Below are 19,757 nucleotides of genomic sequence, written 5' to 3'. Positions count from 1 at the left end.
TTTTCTTTTAATTCGAGTAGTTATACTGATGACTACAACAAATTTCACAGCCATATTGTCTTTATTTTGATCTTTGAAAAATCGTTTTTTTCATGCTGCAATTTACCCACTCTGCATATAATACTTGATCCATTTCATGACAGTTGAGTTTTTACGTAGATGCTTGACACTTTCATGCATAATTTTGTTGTTTTTTTAGATAAAATTCAAGATGTAATTTCCGATAACTACGTCTTTTATCCCAGAATTACATGATTTCTTTAATGTTGAACCTTAGTGAGAGTGTTATATCAGTTAGGCTCGGCATGGAGCCAGACTTCGTTTCTTGCTTCGTGGACTCGGTAACCATCTTCGTGTTCGCTTTGCTTTAACTACTTTAGGCAATATCATTTGATGCTGATTGAATTTGCTACTCCCTAATTTATGCAAGCTCTCAGTTCCTTGACTGTCTTCTTCCAAAGCAAGTGCGTTCTGAATGTATTGTCACCAATCGCCATAGCGCACCTATTAGCATGTATAGCGAGGACGTTGGCAAGGCGACTTCCGCCGCTGAACTAGGTCAAATCGCCATGCAAATGATATGCTAATCAAACTTCTAACTTTCCGTCAAGTTGTAATTCCAGTGTTGCTGAAAGACATGAATTTTGCGAGGAAACTCTCATGGATTTCGAAGTCATCGGGAAGTGTTCGTTATTTAGCAAGTAATTCGTATTTAGAGGTGAGATGAACATTTTAGCGGCATTTAAAAGTTAAGTTTGCTCTGAGGTGCATAGTATGCGTCAGCTCATACACCCTGAATCTCCACGGTCAATTGTATGTATAGGTCAAGTTTTTGTATGCGATCACAATGTCTGGGAGCGGCCGTGAAACATTAATGTAGAAGGTGTCACAAACTAAGTTAACTCCACTGCTTCAGGAAATCCTAATCCGAACAGGAGTGTTTGAACACAACTCTGTAAGCTAATATATCAGACGACAGTACAAACAAGGATGGTATAGTTTTCGAGATGATAGTTTCTAATGCTGCCATATTTTCTCCATCGAGGTAGAAGCAAGCCATTTACACTCAGAGATCAAATGCAATAACAAATGGGTCAAGGCCCGTGATCAACCTGCTTTACACAATGCTGTTGTCAAATATCTGCTTCTCGGAGACCACACGAACTCAGCACGTTTCGGTTACGGTCTCGGTCCTTGCAACTTCGACATAAAATTTCATAGCAATAAATGACAATTGCGTTCATGAAAAATATCAAGTGAATTTAGGCTTACAGTTTCAAAAAAGGCAAAATGAATAAATAAAAGTACTTACTTTTTCATTAGATCTGATGAGATGTTTGAATAAAAGTTCATTCAAAATAGTATACAGATAAATACTTTGAAATTATAGAGTCTAAAGATTAGGGCTGTCAACAGACATTTCTTTTTGAACTGCACTGAAATTGGACAAGGTTATACGTCGGGGCGGGGCACTTACCTTGAATTAGATATACCCTGGAGATTTTGAATTACAAAGCACAAACCCTACAATTTTACATTCAATGGCGAGGATTTCAAAAGCCTATTATGTTTGGCCAACTTCCTAGGTCAAAACCTACATGTTCTACCACAGGCACTTGTTACATTTCTGAGATGATGATGACTTATTAAGGACAATGGTTACAGCTTAATTTTTGCGGGGGTTCGTCGATCAAAAACAAACTGGATCGCGAGAATGCACATATGTAAGAGGAAGGCGAGGCAGGTTTTCAGTGTCGGAGTTTTGAAAATCTGTCGAATTTAAGGAAGGACTGCATATCCCTGGATCAAAACTAGTCTTAGGTGTAGAAAGAACTCAGAGAAGTTATAAACAATCATTGGCCGTCTCTCTTGCCTGAAATGCGACCGCCACGAGTTTGTCAGCCATTCCGAACAATTAACTCGCACGAAGTTAGGGTACCTTTTAGCTGCACACAAAGGCGTCACCTTAACGTATTGCCGAATTCACTGATTTTCGCATGCTTGTCTTTTCAGCCCACATATTTCTAGAAAATCCATGATAAAAAAATAGAATCCTTATATGTTTTTGAAAAATCTGACAAAGAAGACAGGTTTTAAACAATATTTATCGGCCAGACTCTGGAAACCATCTTACCAATCCAAAACAATATAATATGTACCAATCCAACAAATAATCCACTGTAAATTCACAGATTAAACTGGATGCCGGGAATAAATGTTGTATCACCAATGATGTTTCACCGATCTTAGCTCATTTCGGTCTTTCGGGTTACACATGCGGCCAATTCGCCATCGGCCTGTTCAATGTTACAAAGTCAAATGTATACAGACTTATTTGGACATTCATCGTCTCAAAAAGGGCGCGCCAAATTGAAAGTTCTTTTCACCACATGAAAAATAGCCTGTGTAAGTGACTTACATCACATTCAAATCTCTAGGCTAACTTACAGGGTAGAGTTGCCCTTATCACAGGATCGAGTGATAAGAATGGAATAGGGATTGCCACGGCAGAGAGTTTGGCAAGAAGAGGTTGCTCCCTAGTTCTTAGCGGCAGCAGACATCCCATGAAGGTAGAGTCTCTGACATCACAGCTTGCAAGGTAAGTTTTGTAATTGTACCCGCGACATATTATTCAGTAAGTCTCGATAAAGTTCAGCTAGCGCTATTTTTGGCTAAGCAACAGTGATGCAAAGCATGGCCCTGGATCTAGAAACAGTGAATTCTAGTCTCAAACTGAAAACTGTGAAGGGCTTCAAACTACTGAGCTGTACAGTGAATCACAATGCTCGTAAAGATGACAACCATTTTGTGGTTGATTGGTTGGTTTAATTAACACGATTGGAACTGATTTTGAATAATTGGATAGTAAAGTAATGTCTATTTAATCAGCAAATGTAAGCTCATCTGCTTTTCTTTTTAAGTTACACACTTGTTTTTATGAGTAATTTGTAATATTATAACATTCAGCAAAAGGGCACCTAACAGTGTTGAGAAATTTGAAAAATATAAAGATGCACCATCCCACATTAGTTCTAATCGTGTTAAATTAAGGTCACTACTCTCTGCATTCTGTAGAGGATGATTATGGCTTCACCTCGACAGTTCAAAATTTCCGTTATAATGTTATTACCATGCCCTGTTCGTCGCATTTTACAACCATTTTCAGAATTAGACAGTGAAGCTACTGCTGTGAACTGCAATTAAACTGTTTACCCTTATTGGTTTCAACTGTAGCTAGCTGCCAGAGTCAGTTATTTTGACTGCCCACATGCAGAGTAAAAGCCGATCTTGTGTCATCTGACCACAGGGTAGCCAGGAAATAACACACAAACAAACAAATAAACAAAAAATAAAATATAAACAAACATACAAACAAGCATACAATATATAAATAAATAATAAACACACACAGACAAATATAAACAAATAAATAAACAAACAAACAAACAAACATACAATATCATACTAACATAGTAACAAATAAACAGACAAATGTGCATACACATGCATATATTTATGTATATATATAATATATATATATATGTATATATATATATATATATATATATATATATATATTTGTCTTTTTGTTTCTTACTTTTATTCATTCAACGTTCTATGATATTGTATGTTTGTTTGTTTATCTATTTGTCTATGTTTGTCTGTGTGTTTATTATTTGTTTATGTATTTGTATGCTTGCTTGTATGTTTGTTGAGATTTTATTTATTTATTTATTTATTTATTTATTTGTTTGTATTTCCTAGCTGCCCTGTGATCTGACTCTGTTAATGTTGTCTACTTTGCCAGCAAGCCAGAGTTGAAACTAATCAGTGTAAACAATTTTATTGTAATTCACAGAAGTAGCTTCGCTGTCTAATTCTGAAAACGGTTTTAATTGGTCGAACTGCAAACTCTTTTCAGCACACGTGACAGTACGTACAGCGCAGCACGTCACTGTTCAGTAAATACAACATTTGTGTAATACAAGTTCTGGAACCCCGTTGTCTTTCGCCTGGGAAATTGTTGTAAATTTTGACGGTTTGCTGATAATATTAAACACCTATTACCTAGTCATGAGCTATAGCCCGAATAAAGACCAGGTTATTAGTGTTTTACAACACGCCACTCGCTTATGTTTTTAATGTGTTCTTATATTATGCCCCGCAACAATCCAATTTGAAAAGTTTACTTGGCGATTTCTCCACAGCGGTAACAATTGTGCTATTTTCTTCCCAAAATATTCTAAGCATAGCTATCAAACTTGAATCCGTTTTCGTCAATGAGCTGTTCAAGTTCCTACGGTGTTGGAATGGAAATCTTGCTGTTTTGGAGAGAGGCTTGTCGCTCATCACCCACCATTGTTTCAAAGCTACAGATAACACCACGGTCACGTGACCGGGTACTTTTCCAAATTTGGTCAAAAACTGTTTCCCCGGGGAAATGGCATCACGGAATGAACATGTGGCGTGTGTTGGCATAACAGACTCCGCCCTGACCATGAACGATTATTTATGGGCGCGGGCGAGGAGAAAGCCAAATTAACAAGCTTGGCACTAATCTCGCCCATTAAGTTTTGGCTTTTCTCTCGCCCTTGCCCATAAATAAACGTTAATGATCAGGGCGTCACCTTTTATTTCTATATTTTATTCATAGACTCAAATGCAGAATATTGCATTCCATTCTTATACAAAGACACTCAAGCATGCCAATGACAAACTTCGAATATGGTTTGCCTCACGAGTAAAAATGTCATGGGACCTGGGTAAACGTCTATAATTGTAAAAGAAATGAAATTGAGAGAATTTCCATGGAAACGTGTATATCTTATAATCTCATGTAACATATTTGTACTTTTGGAAACTAAAGGAGACGTCCATATGTATTGTTCAGTCTGCCAGCAGGTGGACGCAATAGAACATAGATATTTACACTGTAAAATAGCTGTCACGTGACCTTGAGACTTCCTGAAGTAGAGATAAATACGGTAATCAAATATATTTACAGAAGCAAATGAGAATATCATAGATTAAGAGCACAGATTTGTGTGGGTCGGTATTTAATTCTACTTGGAAAACGGAGTATCTATAAATACTGGATGACTAATACAAAGATACCAATCGAAATCATCATCAAAAAATGAATTTGTCTTGAGATACGAATTTGAGAAGTAGACGACCCCAAGGGTTAGTGTAATGGAAGCATCTGAAAAGATCAATTGTTTATTGTAATTCACAATACTCTATCTATTTTCGAACATTTCATTTATTGCATACCAGTTCTGTAGTTATATAATAAAAATAAAAACCACTATGCTTTGTTCACAAGTCTAGAGAGAGGTTGGAGGAGTTCATATTCTGAGAAACTTTAATGAATACATTGTTAAATACTAAAGTATTTTCATGTATACTATACCATAAACCGGAATAGAATATTCGTCACTGGAGTCGCTTTTCGCACTCATAACATGGGGAGTCTCTTTTTGACCTCCATGGTCTTACCAAATACAAACTGGTAATTATAAATATCTGACGTTTCATGTCCCTTGGAGCAAGAGAATATACTCGATTCAAAGTTTGCATTGTCAATATGAATTTCAGTCTTTATTCTAGAACAAAGCATTTCAAGGTTTCCTTGGCAAAGTGGGGGCAAAAGTTCAGGATCGTCGCTTTAGAGAGGTCGCTCCTAACAGATTTTAATTTCTCGGAAGCTCAAATAGCTTAATATGCTGAACTAATAACATATAAACATGAAATTGTAATTTTCAAAGTGATGAATACTTTGACAGATCAATAGAATAACCAAAATTACAGAAAATAGAGATGGTCGTACTTGCGACATGTAATGGGAACTGTGGTAAAACTCTTTCTTTGTTCGAAAACATGCTCAACTTTAGATTTCACGATGTTTGAAATGCACATAGCCTCTATTTGTACATTAACTTCGTTAGCAAAAAGATAAATCTTCGATTTTTCAAAAGGAAAAACAAAACTATGAAAACTGACTCTACTTCGCAAGCTCCATAATGAATCCACACGGACAGCATACTAGCATACTGCAGGCACTGTGAAATTTTGACAGTCTGATTATCTGTCGTCGAGGGGCAATTTATGTCTAATGTCCATTCACCTCATTCAATTTTATCCGTAACTCTAAAACTTAAGTAATCATTATCTCCATTATCCTTTCTTACAGACAATATGACGTACCGGTTACCTACTTGCCGGCCGATCTAGCGCAACTGGAAAACGCCAAGCGATTGTTTGATGACGTAAAGAAAATTCATAATGATGGCGTGGACATTCTTGTCAACAATGCAGGTATCATGACAACGCAATAAAACGTAAAAGTGCGTTTGTCAACAAGAAGCTCGAACACAATATATATATATATATATATATATATATATATATATATATATATATATATATATATATATATATATATATACATATATATATATATAACAGATAGATAGATAGATAGATAGATAGATAGATAGATAGATAGATAGATAGATTGACAGATAGATTCGACGGCAACGAAATCTTTATTCTCATTCTAGCCAGTAACCTCGTTGATAGTTTCTCATAAAATGCAACAGGTGCAGCTCTGGTATGCGATGGCGTAAGTCACTCACTTTCAAAGATCTTCTCCAACTTATAGTTACATGTGCTTATCTTATTCCGGGCAAAGCAATGGGACTAGAGGTTTGGTTTTTGTTTGATATTTAGCAATACGGGATCTTTTTTCCCCAAATTTGCATTGACCTCGAAGGACCTTTGACCGACTTATACATACATTAGCAATTACAATAGACAAAGCTCTGGTATTTAGTGGCATAAACCATGTCATGGAGGCATTCATTGTGACGACTTTTTTAACCTAGTTTAATGTACATCATCAAGCACAGAAGGTAGAGTTCTGGTATTTGGTGGCTAGAGGCACTTCATAGAGTGTGCCTTTAATCAGTAATTCAACTCATTATTATGCACATATCTATTTCTAGGCCAACCAATAGAGCTCGGAGATTGGTTTTTCTTGCATTTTGACCATTACGAACTGAAAAGTCTTTCTCAGATTTGTGGGTGACCTCGGATGACCTTTGACCTTGTTATGCGTATTTCAGCCAGAACAACACGTAAATCCCTGATGTTTGGCGACATGAAGAAAACGAGTATCCTTTGCTGGGGACTCGTGCAGACAAATGACGAGTATCCTGGAAAAACATCTCAGAACCCAGCAATTGCTGCTCTGCAACTTGATTATTTGTCTTGTTGATAACTAAAGGTACCCTGTGGTCCCACTTAGTTTAAATCATTTCAGTATTATAAATCAACATTTGTATTTCTAGCGCTGAAAATTGTCTTTTTCCTTAGTGTAGGCACGGATGCAAAAAATCACTGCATCCATGGTTTAGTACCCCCAAAAATGGAGAAAGGAGAATCTTAAATTGAGCGACCGTCGTCGACAGTAAACTCTGCGCCGGGTGCTGAACATTGTTGACGCGAAGAATACATAGCTGCACGCGTACTGAGCCTGGGAATTAAAGAGACACAGGTGACAAAAGCTCAAGCTAAATGCTCTAATAAGGCAGTACTAAAAGACACTGACTCTGTAAACGCTTACACCATCTCAACATATTTATTAATTCTAGCGCATATTTTTTGCACAATAATGCTGTCTGCAATCACATTAACCTTCCATGCTAGTTGAGGGGCCCATTTCAGCACTGGTATATTTCTATTTGAAGGGAAGCAGTCGTCGGAACTCTGCTCTGTGGTTGCCAGGGACCCCTACGACCGATGTAAACACTGTATCTAGTGTACGTTGGCGATTGATGAAAGTTAAAAGGTGTTTTTTAACAATGAGTATCGTAAAATTTAAATGTTGCAGCTATGTTGACTTGATTCATCTAGATATCATGCATGAAATACATTGTTTGTAAACAAGAAAGTCGCACAAGCGCAGTTCCGACGACTGCCTCACTTTAACCGTTGCCGGTGTGAGCTCTCGTCCAATCTGAGTGATGCATTGGCGCAATTGACTCAACATGTTCTAAATTTCTTTTGTAGGAATGGCCTACTTCCGGTCGATTGAATCCACAGACAGAAAAAACTGGCAGAAATCAATGTGTATCAACCTTGACGCTCCGTTCTACTTGTCAAAACTTGTCTTATCCGACATGAGACGAAAATGTAAGGCTACCTTGATGATTTCTTTCTAACACTCTCAATTCGAGGTTTGCTATTCTAGACTATAGTCTATAGAAGCTATTTGGATGAATATACGTCCGGCGTCCGGCTGTATGTATGTCCGTATGACTGTCCGTCTGTCTGTCTGTCTGTCTGTCTGTCTGTCTGTCTGTCTGTCTGTCTGTCTGTCTGTCTGTATGTATGTATGTATGTATGTATGTATGTATGTATGTATGTATGTATGTATGTATGTGTGTATGTATGTATGTCCACTCAGATATTTTAAGAACCACAGTACTTACAAACTTTATATTTCTTGTGTAGATGCAAATTGTGATTGTGAAGAATTACCTTTACAGTTTTCGATATTGTTGAAAATATGCAATTAAGCTCAAAAAAGCCGTTTTTGGTAAAAAATCTTCTTCTCCATAACCACTGGTCAGACAACTTTGATATTTGGTATACATGTCTCTAGGGATGACCTAACTCAGACTTGTTCAAATTGTGATCAAATATGCAAATTTGTATTTTCAGGCAATTCTTGTCATTTTTGGTCAAGTCGTTCTAAACCTTTTGCTATGTTTGATGTCAGGGCAACAGGACAAAAATCATTCAGTGCTCTAGCCCCTGTCTTCTTAGGGACAGGGATAATGGTAGAGGTTTTCCATAACCGAGGTACATGGTTTAAATTGAACAAAGTATTGAATAGCTGAGTAAATACAGGACTGAGCTGTTCGGCAAACAGTTTCAACACCCTTTCCCCTATTCCATCGGGCCCTTGGGCTTTATGTAAATTCAGTCTGCAAAAACATTTCGATACATACTGTACGTGATCTTCAAAACATGATTGACTGAGAGTGTTACAGATCTGATCGCACTCTAAAGATATTTTGATCAAAACGTGCATAAAACTGGTTGAGATCATTGGCAAACTTGACTGGATCTACAGACATGCGATGTAGTTTCTGCTTTCTGCCTATTATTCAAGCCTTGCCAAGCCAGCCTGGTATTGCCATTACTTAATTTCTCTTCAACTCTGCTTTAATAAGCAATTTTTGGTAATTTAGATTTAGTTTGAAATTCCCTATTTGTAATGTTTACTTCGTTCAAATCGTGCTGTATAAAGGCATGTTTCTTTTCATTTAGACATTGTTTGAGCTCTTTAGTAACCCAGGATTTCTTATTAGGATAGATAAGCACTTCTTTCGACCTTATAACATTGTTTTCACAAAACTGGATATATGAAGTCAAAGTATCTGTCAGTTCATCCCCATCCACGCAATTATCAAAGAAACCTTGCCAATTAGTTATTTCCAGGCATCCCCTAAGTTCTTCAATGTTATCGTTTGTCCATTGTATTACTTGTTTTATGATCGGTTTGGGTCTTTTTAGTTTTTGTTTGTAACTTGGCTGTTGGTGAATCACATTGTGGTCTGACCTGCCTAGTGGAGGTCGACTTTTGGCAACAAATGCTTGAGGAATGTTACCGAAATACATGTCCAAAATTTTGTTTAGACGTGTCGGGCAGGTGATGTACTGATGCAAACTGGGGAGAAAATTTCTAATGTCACACCTGTTAAAATCACTACAAATGAATATCGGTTGGTCTGTTTACCTGGATAACGCCTTATTGTAAGATTCAACAATTTTTTCAGTCGCTTGCGTATAATCTGTCCGGGCACATAAACCAATGTTAAAGTAATTTGTCCAAATTCATGTGGTAAATAGTGTGGTCTAAAAAAGACATTTAAAATCTCAAAATGTGTATTACTGATAGTTTCGCGTACACGAAAGTTGGTTGCCCATTGTTCATTCACAAACATGCACAAGCCACCACCAATATTTTCAGCTGTTTTGAATTTGTCTCTGTCGAAGTGAATAGTTGTAAAACCACTTTTGTCATATTTGGTCAATTTTTTTTCACCAGAACCACTTGTCTTATAGCTTTGATATTTGGTATAAAGGTTCATAGGCACGATCAAAGTATGATATATTCAAATTATGATGAAATCATCAATTTTGTATTTTGGGGGCAATTTTTGCCATCTTTGGTTAAAAATTTGTTTATCAAAAACTCCTCGTCTGATAGCTTTGATATTTGGTATACAGGTTCCTACGAATTAACTTAATTTGATGTATTGAAATTGTGATGTAATCTGCAATTTCGTATTTTGGGGGCAATTTTCGCCTGTTTTGATCAATTTTTTTTCCTCAAAAACTACTCATCTGATAGCTTTAATGTTTGGTATTCAGGTTCGTAGGTTTTGTCTTAATGTGATATATTGAACTTATGATGAAAATCTTCGATTTTGTATTTTGGGAGTTATTTTTGCCAGTTTAGGTCAGGCCATCCTCAAATGTTCTTCAAAACGGCTGTTCAGACAGCTTTGATATTTGGTATACAGCTCCCTTAGGATGACCTCAGTGAGGTGATTTCTTATAGTTAAGAAATAATTAATTTTGTATTTCTTGGACAATTTTTGCCAGTTTTGGTAATAATGTCTTCTCAAAAATTGCTTGTCTAATACCTTTGCAGTTGGGTTTACAAGTACCTCTAGAGGGATGACCTAAGCCACATACTTTGTTCAAACTTGGGAGATAATTTTGTATTTTTGGAGCTTATGTCTTAGTCTCCGACCTCAAATGAACTATACCAACCCTGAATACCTTGTAAGAGAGTTTTGAAAACTGTGACAGTAATATAGTCATATTTGGTATAAATTTGTAGTAAAATTTGATCAAAGAAACATATCTGAGGCCTTTTTTATTTAGTGGACCAACTTTAGCAAATATTTCATGGAAGAAACCCAAACACTGATAAGGAATAGAATGGCAAAATGTTTCGCCCTACTGTGAATACAGACTCCAGTATATCTGTCTTAGTTCTAATGATTTTGTTAAATAAACATACACACAGCTGTCAGGTTATTGATTGATTACGTAAATCATCACAGCATGGGGCTAGCCAAGTGCAACTCATACAGAGGATTATCAGGCCACTCCACCACACAAACAGAAAAAAACAATATTGACTACCTATCCCTCTGGCAAAATCAAAATTTGCTCCTTCCAAGGTTCGATTAACATGTATCAGTGATCATTTGACAAATGAGCCGTGGTTTTCTGCTTTTGATTACAACTCTCAACTAACTTGGACAATGTTGAGTTCCTATATATTTTGCTGACAATAAAAGTCAAAAATAGTTGTTGTTAGTTTCATTCTTATCAGTTTATTTGGTTTACATGTATAGTTTGTATTGCATGTTTTATACCTGGGTTGTCTGCGTATTACGTAACTGATTGTATTACTCCGAAAATTTCAAGTTTGGACCACCAAATGTTTACTGTTTATCATCAAAACTGAAAACCGGGCGTTAAAATGGACTACTGCCTAAAGGTCGAAAGTTCAAACTCTTTGCAAACACAATAGCACTTTTTTCAGGCCACTTGTTGAAACATCTATTTTCTTGGGTCTTAGCTAACCGATTGCTATGCCAAGTGAATCAGTATTGTGGATAGTGTGAGTTCAAGCCCCACAAAAAGTAATGCATCTAATAAGACAGTCAAATTTGATGACACTTACTATTCATGTTGTTCATACATAGAACTAATAACACTAAACGGAATTGAGCAGTATCAAATAATCGTTCATCGTCACAGAAGCAGCTTATCTAGATTTTGTGAAACTGCCTGTATAAGCTTAGTGTCCACCTAGTGTGAGAGAGATGGCAAATACACTATAGGCATAGATGGCTATTGATGAATGTCTGTGTATACGGGGTCTGTAATTATGAGCCATACTGAAACGATTCTTCTGCCATAAGATTACACTGTATTGCTAAAGGACCTCCGCACTCAATATATCTGGCATTATGCCATGTAAGTCCTCTATACCATCCACGTCTATAGTAGTTTCGGGGACATTGGCCCTGTTTCATTCTTGCTGATAAGAGAGTACTAGTATTTTGCATATAATGTCCGTTTTGGTAGCACGCTAAATGTTTTTGGATAGCACATATTTTTGCAAAAACATTTTCTGCCACCATACAGGCTGGGGAAGAATCATCAATATAGGTTCACCTCTTGGGCTTGGTGGTGTAACCGATGCAGCCGCATATGTGACAGTCAAGCACGGACTCAGTGGTTTAACAAAGGTATGTTAACCTCAATGTGATCTCCGAATACTGTACCTACACCATGGGATATTGCAAGCACTATATTTCTTTATTCACCCTTTATGATATTATAAATATTGTACATTAAAGCCCTTCTAGCTTTATCTTTTAGCATTATTTTTATGAGTTTACGTTCAAACTAAAATAAGTTTGTGAGAACTTACTAACTCAGGGGTGTGTATACACTTGTAATTAACTACCCGTATGTGCAATTTTGAAAAATTACACTGCGATTAAATGAATGCCCATTCAAAAAATCGCTGTCCCTATGCGCAAATGCAAAAATCGTGGATATCGGGCATACCTGCACTGGAATGTTCACAGAAATTGCACAGAGTAGTCCGATGTAACGCGTGGGGAAATCAAAATGACCATTAAACATGTGACAAGTCGCAAAATTATTAGTCATCAGTACATATCCCATTTACATAAAGATTCCCTCATGGAGTATCTGTCCTTTCTCTCACTTCTACTGACCATCACGATGTGGTTTATGGAGTCTCTCTTCTTGTGGATGTACTGTAGTGCATATCCCCGGTGCATATCACATACGATTCCAAATTTTCAAATTAAATATGAGTCTCCTGTCTTTTTGATCATCGCAGTGTACCGCTCTTGAGACCGCTGGATCAGGCGTCACCTGCAACGCTGTCTGTCCTGCCGAGGTACAAACAGAACGTAAGTTTCGACGTACATCCAGTAACAAGCATGGAACGTTTTTTTTACAACGGGTTTGAAAAACGATGAGAGACAGTGGCAGTCAGTATGTGCGTGTATGTTAGGGACTGGGCATTTCTTGGGGGGGGGGCTATGGATCCATCGGGGTCAGTGACCAAATAATTGGTTCACTGACACTTAACATGATGGCTTGTAACAGTCTAACTACCCACTGAAGTTTTTCATTAATGGCTGTCCTCTATGATATCAGTGATTGAAATCAATTTATGTACAACAGTTCTGGACATCTGGCTACGTTAAAGACATTCATAGTTCATTCAAAATCACTGTATTCACACTTTAAAATTGAAAATTTGAAATTCCTATACTACAACTGATATTAGCTAAGGAGAAGGAAAAGTCCCATTTTGAGATATCTGGCGACTGTTGTACTAATACTTTGATTTCAGTTGTAAGGGGGGGGGTGGACTACGGGATATCAAGGGTGGGCCATCATGTAAAATGTGACCTCTTTTTAAAATCTGACTCTCCCCTTTCCCAATTTGTAAAACATAACCATGAAACTTGAAGTGCTTGTATGACCCTCCTAAAACCACTGAGTTTGTTAATGATCAAAGTAATAGTACAAGAGTCGCCAGACATCTCCAACTCTTCCTTCTCCTTGGCTAAAATGGTCTAAAAGGGAATGAGCTAAATTAACGCCATTGGGCGGAAGAGAAAATTGAGAGCGAGAAAAAACCGGGATATTCCGTGCCCTCGAAAATTCTAGCTACTTAAATTCAACTACCTGATAGTTATTTTAAAAAAATAGTTTGCCCCATTGACTCCAATGTATACCCTATATTCACACTCATTCGTTTATATCCCTATCATTCGAGTACTCTTTTGAATTTGAGCTTACTTTCCATATTTAAGCCTACGCTAGTTAAGTACACTCATGTTAAACATTTGTAAACAAACTGTTACAGATGTAGTTGGTTTTGTAAGGCGGAAGCTGACCTTTTTCCCGGTGAATTTACTCATTTCATGTACGGATATGCACTTTCAAATATACTCCTCTAGTGGAGCGATCGATCGATCGATCGATAGATAGATCGATAGATCGATCAATCTGTAGATAGATAGATGGATGGATGCATGGAGGGAGGGAGGGAGGGAGGGAGGGACAGACTGACGGACGGAAAGATAGACAGACAGACAGATGGATAGATATAGATAGATAGATATATAGATAGACAGATAGAAGATAGATAGATGGATATTATTATTATTATAATTATTATTATTATTATTATTATTATTATTATTATTATACTTTATTTTCAGAGGGTAGTCTGAGTTACAAAGTAAATTGTAATTTACACCAGAGCCCTCAATGTTTAAAACCACCATTGCATCTGAAAACATTACTCTTACCCAACTCCAACTGATAGGTGTCTTTGAATGACATACGAAAAAATGACTATTTCAGATGCAATGGTGATTTTAAACATTGAGATAGATAGATAGATAGATAGATAGATAGATAGATAGATAGATAGATAGATAGATAGATAGATAGATAGATAGATATTCACACCGTGTCAGTGTCTTCTACGCCCTTAATAGTGAACACGGTTATGTATTGCACTTTAGGGATCTATTGATGTATTATGAGACGGCTATTGCAATAGGATTGTTGTTAAAAGTCTTTCATACTGAAAACTACACATGGAAAATTTGTATTGAATATAAAATTGCTAAAGGTAAAATGTGACCCCCCTCCCAGGCTAAGTTTGCAAAATCTGACCCTCTCAAAGTGTTAGGTTCATTACCCAACTCCAACTGAAATATGCCTTTGAATGAAATGTGCCTTTGACTATTCAGATACTATGGTGGTTTTATACATTCATTGTATTTTTTTTACGGGCAGTAAACGTCGAATATAGAAAACAAGTCTTTGGGAAGGACCAATCGATGACTTTGGATGATTTCAAGGTAAGGTCTTGACTCGGTTAAGTCAGTTCAAAAATGAAGTTTTCATTAAGATGTAATATTTCTCACTGACCAAGGTACCATGTGATTAATTTATGGTGGATACCGCAAATATACATAGCAAGTTCACAATTATCAGTTTTAAACTCCAAGTCAAAAAAACGTTCTTTCTGTTTACTTGACGGTGTCTTTCTTCGTATCTTCTATGTGTGTGTCAGTCGTATTTGTACCTTTACCACAATCTTAATGAAATGTTCATGTCTTACTTCATACCACCAATTCTACCAACGAAACATGGTGATGGTGATTCGTTTATATTCGTGATGACAGACCTGCAATTTTCTTTACAAAATATTTTGCTTTCCACTCACATCTTTCTGTTAGCGTACTGTACAATCTGCCGTGCCAAGTGGGACCTTTCTTAAAGCTGAACAGGTGAGTTGACGTAATTGTGCATAATTAACAGCTATTGCGTGTTTGTTTGTTTGTCTGTCTGCCTTTTGAATGTCCAAATGTGTATGCAGCTAGGATCAGAAAATAAGCGAGGTGCATAGGTCAAAATCGATTACTCGGCCCCATGATGGTCCACTGCTGTTATTATAACAGTATATCGAAATTTTGGCTTGAACTGTCTAAAAGTTACGACTATCACTTCGAGTGTAGTTTGCGTATTGCACTCGCCTCAAACTATGAACAGTTAAAGCGAATGGACGCTCTGCGCAGCTGATGTGTATGTGTTTCTTGTCGCGCATATTGGTGCCTGTGAGACACTACAGATGACAACACAAATAACCAGTAATTTGTACGCCCAGTTTTGAAAAGTGAATACAGGTCTATGATAATTGTATCTAATTTTATTTGGTACGTTTAAAAAATAAATGCAAAATTTCCTACTCGACAAAGTCTTCTTATGTTTATTGACTTCATAAATTGTGGAAAATTAATTTGTACGATGGGTTCCAACTGTGGTGCATCATGAATGTAGCTCTGTTATCGCGTCTAAGCAAATCAGTTCACGGGTCTTTCACTCTCAATATATTAGTATAAAACAATATGATATGCACATTAATTTTTTTCAGGCAGTCAGTCATCAATATTCTTCATTCAGCGAATGTTTATATAGATTTTTTCACATCTTTTTTGAGTACCTATCGCCTGGACAATGTTCACAAGTCTAATATTGGCCCTTAGACAAGCATTTATAAAGCGGAGACACTACGGTTTAGAAAATCATTGAAAAGTACTATAATTGTGCTGCCTACACAGATAACCACAATATTTGATATTGAAAGCGAAGGGTTTGGTTCAGCGCCCAGGGGAAGACTGCAGAACGTGCCCGAGGGGTACAAGTCTCGCAGTTCTACAGTTTGGTGGCGCTACGTTGAAACCTAAGCTATCGTCCAGGAAAAGTGCCAGAAAACGCTGCTGGCATCTGTTTCATTTTATGGAATCACTTTATCTGAAAGCATATGAATACCATGCTGGTTTATTCTACATCACTATGTACAGACTAAGAAAGTCTTGTTGGTGTTGAGAGCTCTTATTAGGTGTTTTGTCATCAATGTTGAAAGTGTGTGTCTTCAGAATGACTATAAGTTATTCGAGCAGGAAACTGAACCACCATCATTCACAATCGATATTTTGCCGTCCTTTCATTTGGTTTCGTTTTTATCTGAGGTCGATTGCACCTTATATACATCGCGGGAGAGGGTGATCCCGTCTGCGGCTGCGCGAATTTGTTGTTGATAGACATTGCCTCTTCCCAGAAATTCAGTGGTTATGAATGTCGAGTAAATGTGAAGCAAGATCAGTATTTGATGCATGTTAATACTTCGGCTGTTCTGTAGCTTTCCAAGTATGGCAAGACTGTGCCAAATAAACGATGTTGTGTCCTTTCGTTAATATGAAACTGTCACCAGTTACGGTATAGCCGCCATTTTAAAATTTGGGTATGCACAAAAGATGACGGGATATGTTGTGCATAGCAACAGGCCCGATGGACGGGTCCCATACACGCAGCCGCAGACGGAACGACCTCCTCCCTTAAATATAACATTTAATTACTGTAATAGAAGGGGAGACGTTCTTGAAGACAACAAGTTAGTCAAACATTGTTTTTTATACTTTTAAACAATTGCTAAGTAGATAAAAATAGATGAAACGTTGAAATTATGGTCCGCTACCTCCGCTACCCTTCGCTACCCAAAATCTCATTTGCATAAATGAATCGTGCCCCATATCCTGCGATAATTGTATGCCAAAATTCAAAAACCCCTGATAACTTTTCACGTCTCCTGGTCCATGTGCATGCTTTCTGGCCTTATCTTGTGTACAAGTATATTTCGCTGTCATGGTTGTCATTTGACCCAAACTTTTCTTCAACTACCATGTACATAAGAATCAGAGCTATCTCAGTCACAGATCAGGTATGCAGTAACAGTGACACTGCAGTAGCAGGGCAGTACATGATACTGACCTTGCCTGTAGGCAGTAGTTGTATTAACGTTGATAATTTACACAATAGTTTTGTTCAGTTTATACAACTGTGTTCATGTTCTACTCCCTACAGCGTGTTGAACTGTCCAGTATTCAGCTTGCTATCACAGCCTGTGTATGTGTACCATGCATATGTATCATTGACAACTGACTGTCAGTCTGGACCATAATTCAATTATCACCAAATACATAATTATTTATACATTTTTCGTCGACAAACTGAATATTGCGTGTTTCAGCATGTTGTAGGGTGACTGCAAGAAACTGTAGTTGATGTATTGCATAGTAATATTGCAAAAACCATCAACAGTTGCAGCTTCTGTCCCCTTACTGGGCGCAAATTTATTTTTTCGACAAATCATACATGTTTAGATTTTTTCGAGATAAATAGCATGAAATGTGTCAAAATGGTTCTAATTTTTTTTTTAAAATTATTACTAACATTTAAACAATTGGATGGCATGAAAATGTTATTCATTTTCCATCGAATTACCTACCAAACCTTGAAATCGGAAAATGTAAAACGTAAAAGGGAACCAACAAATTTTCAGGCCCCCCATATGGGCAGAGCAAAAGTTTCATGCCCCCCTCTACTACCCCCAAAATTTTCAAATCCCCTGAATTCCTCCAGCCCCACCCCTCACCGTTTTTTGTGAACGCAGCCTAACCCGTATCGTTTGTCTGACTGTAGGTGGCTGAACTGGTTGCCTTCCTGTGTTCCCCTGCTGCCGACCAGATAACGGGCTCTGACTTATTGATGGATGGTGGATACAACGCTATGTGAAAGAAATCTCACCAGGGGGAATAAACCGCCGATTCGGGCACAAGTGTAACCTAAAGCGCTCGAACTACAAAGCACATGATATCAATTTTTCCGTAAAATCGGAGGAAGGGGGCAAAAGTCTACATTTTGGCTAAAATACTGAAGTCAAGATCGTATTCTTGCAAAAAACAGCGGTCAGAATTCAACATTTTTTTAAACATCGTCTTATGGGTGGACCATTTGATTTCTGGGGTGGGGTGGAGGATTTTTGAAAAACAAATAGTTGCCGGCCATTTATAGGGAAAGAAAATGGTCTACCCAGCCGACATGGAAAAAATTTGCTTCAAGGCTGCACAAAAAAATTTGTTGCCAGGTACCCTGAGACAGTAGACTGTTTTCAGTAGTCTCTTGAGCTGCTGCCTACGGCGGTTCATTATAGGTAAGCATTCATAGATTGGTTGATAATTAGGTTGCTAATTAATCTATGGAATAGGATATATGGCATAAATAGGCAGAAACCTGAGTATGCATGGCTGTTTAATAGTATTCTGTTTACTCGTAAGTTCTTGAGCTGCTGCCTACGGCGGTTCAATATAGCTAAGCATTCATAGATTGGTTGATAATTAGGTTGCTAATTAATCTATGGAATAGGATATATGGCATAAATAGGCAGAAACCTGAGTATGTATGGCTGTTTAATAGTATTCTGTTTACTCGTAAGTTCTTCACAAATGTATTACTGCTAACTTTGTTAAACCGAAACAAACTTATTGTACTTCAGGAAAAGGTAAAACGGGGGACGTTTGTACCTTTAAAAACTTCCATTTAAGGCTGCGTTCACAAATAACGATTAAGGGGGCGGGAGGAATTGCGATTAAAATACCCCTAAAAAAAGTCAAATACCCCCTATATATCATTAACATTTTTCAAGTCCCCCCAACTATCACAAGCCAGTATATCAGTAAAGGATGTGCGCGCAGAAAAAATAAACACGTACTGCGCCATTCCGCTCGCAGATGTTCAATACTACCTACCTGCTAGCAGTTTGTAAAGTGGTATTCCTAAGGCAAGTTCTTAAATTGATTATTTTTAAACGCATCAGTGAATTTTTTGGATCTATCTGTGTCAGTCAATTTGAGTTAATCCAACTCTGGCCAGGTCAATTTCTCCTGCTGAAGAGCACACGAAATGACGATCATGTTCGATCATGAGAGAGTAGGCAAATCGTGAATTCTGGCTATTAAATTGTCATATTGTAAAAACTGAGCACAGTGACCTACCAAAAGTTTGTTTCAAAAGTACAAGACATATATGAATTAGATGCTCAAAATTGACAATACTGGAAGGTGAAAATATTCCATCAAATAAATGTTTTAATCTCTGAAATTTTGGGTGTAATAATGGCAAATTCGGTTACAAAAATGAATAATTCAATTTAGTCACATATATTCTTTACTATTCAAAGTTTTACTTTTGCA

At 37.2% G+C, this 19,757-nt stretch overlaps 1 protein-coding gene across 1 annotated transcript; it reads left to right on the top strand.

Annotated features, from left to right (window-relative positions):
* Positions 1 to 600: 600 nt before the first annotated feature.
* On the top strand, positions 601 to 19,286 carry LOC139139217 (D-beta-hydroxybutyrate dehydrogenase-like). Its single transcript, XM_070708053.1, has 9 exons — positions 601 to 718; positions 2,439 to 2,599; positions 6,194 to 6,318; positions 8,074 to 8,196; positions 12,244 to 12,347; positions 12,974 to 13,046; positions 14,959 to 15,023; positions 15,405 to 15,455; positions 18,208 to 19,286. Exons 1-9 carry the CDS (start codon positions 638 to 640, stop codon positions 18,298 to 18,300), a joined length of 876 nt encoding a protein of 291 aa, XP_070564154.1. The 5' UTR covers positions 601 to 637; the 3' UTR covers positions 18,301 to 19,286.
* Positions 19,287 to 19,757: the final 471 nt, after the last annotated feature.

This window comes from Ptychodera flava, chromosome 8, assembly GCF_041260155.1.
Source record: "Ptychodera flava strain L36383 chromosome 8, AS_Pfla_20210202, whole genome shotgun sequence".
Taxonomy (NCBI): Eukaryota; Metazoa; Hemichordata; class Enteropneusta; family Ptychoderidae; genus Ptychodera; species Ptychodera flava.
Note: the sequence above shows the minus strand (reverse complement) of the source record. Positions and strands in the feature narration are given on the sequence as shown.

What these genes read in the sequence shown, in the direction of transcription:
- LOC139139217 (XM_070708053.1), top strand. Translation starts at nt 638, where the DNA reads ATGAATTTTGCGAGGAAACTCTCATGGATTTCGAAGTCATCGGGAAGT. An exon ending in CAAGTAATTCGTATTTAGAG is followed by an intron (nt 719 to 2,438) that starts GTGAGATGAACA and finishes TCAAATCTCTAG; the next exon opens with GCTAACTTACAGGGTAGAGT. An exon ending in TGCCGAGGTACAAACAGAAC is followed by an intron (nt 13,047 to 14,958) that starts GTAAGTTTCGAC and finishes TTTTACGGGCAG; the next exon opens with TAAACGTCGAATATAGAAAA.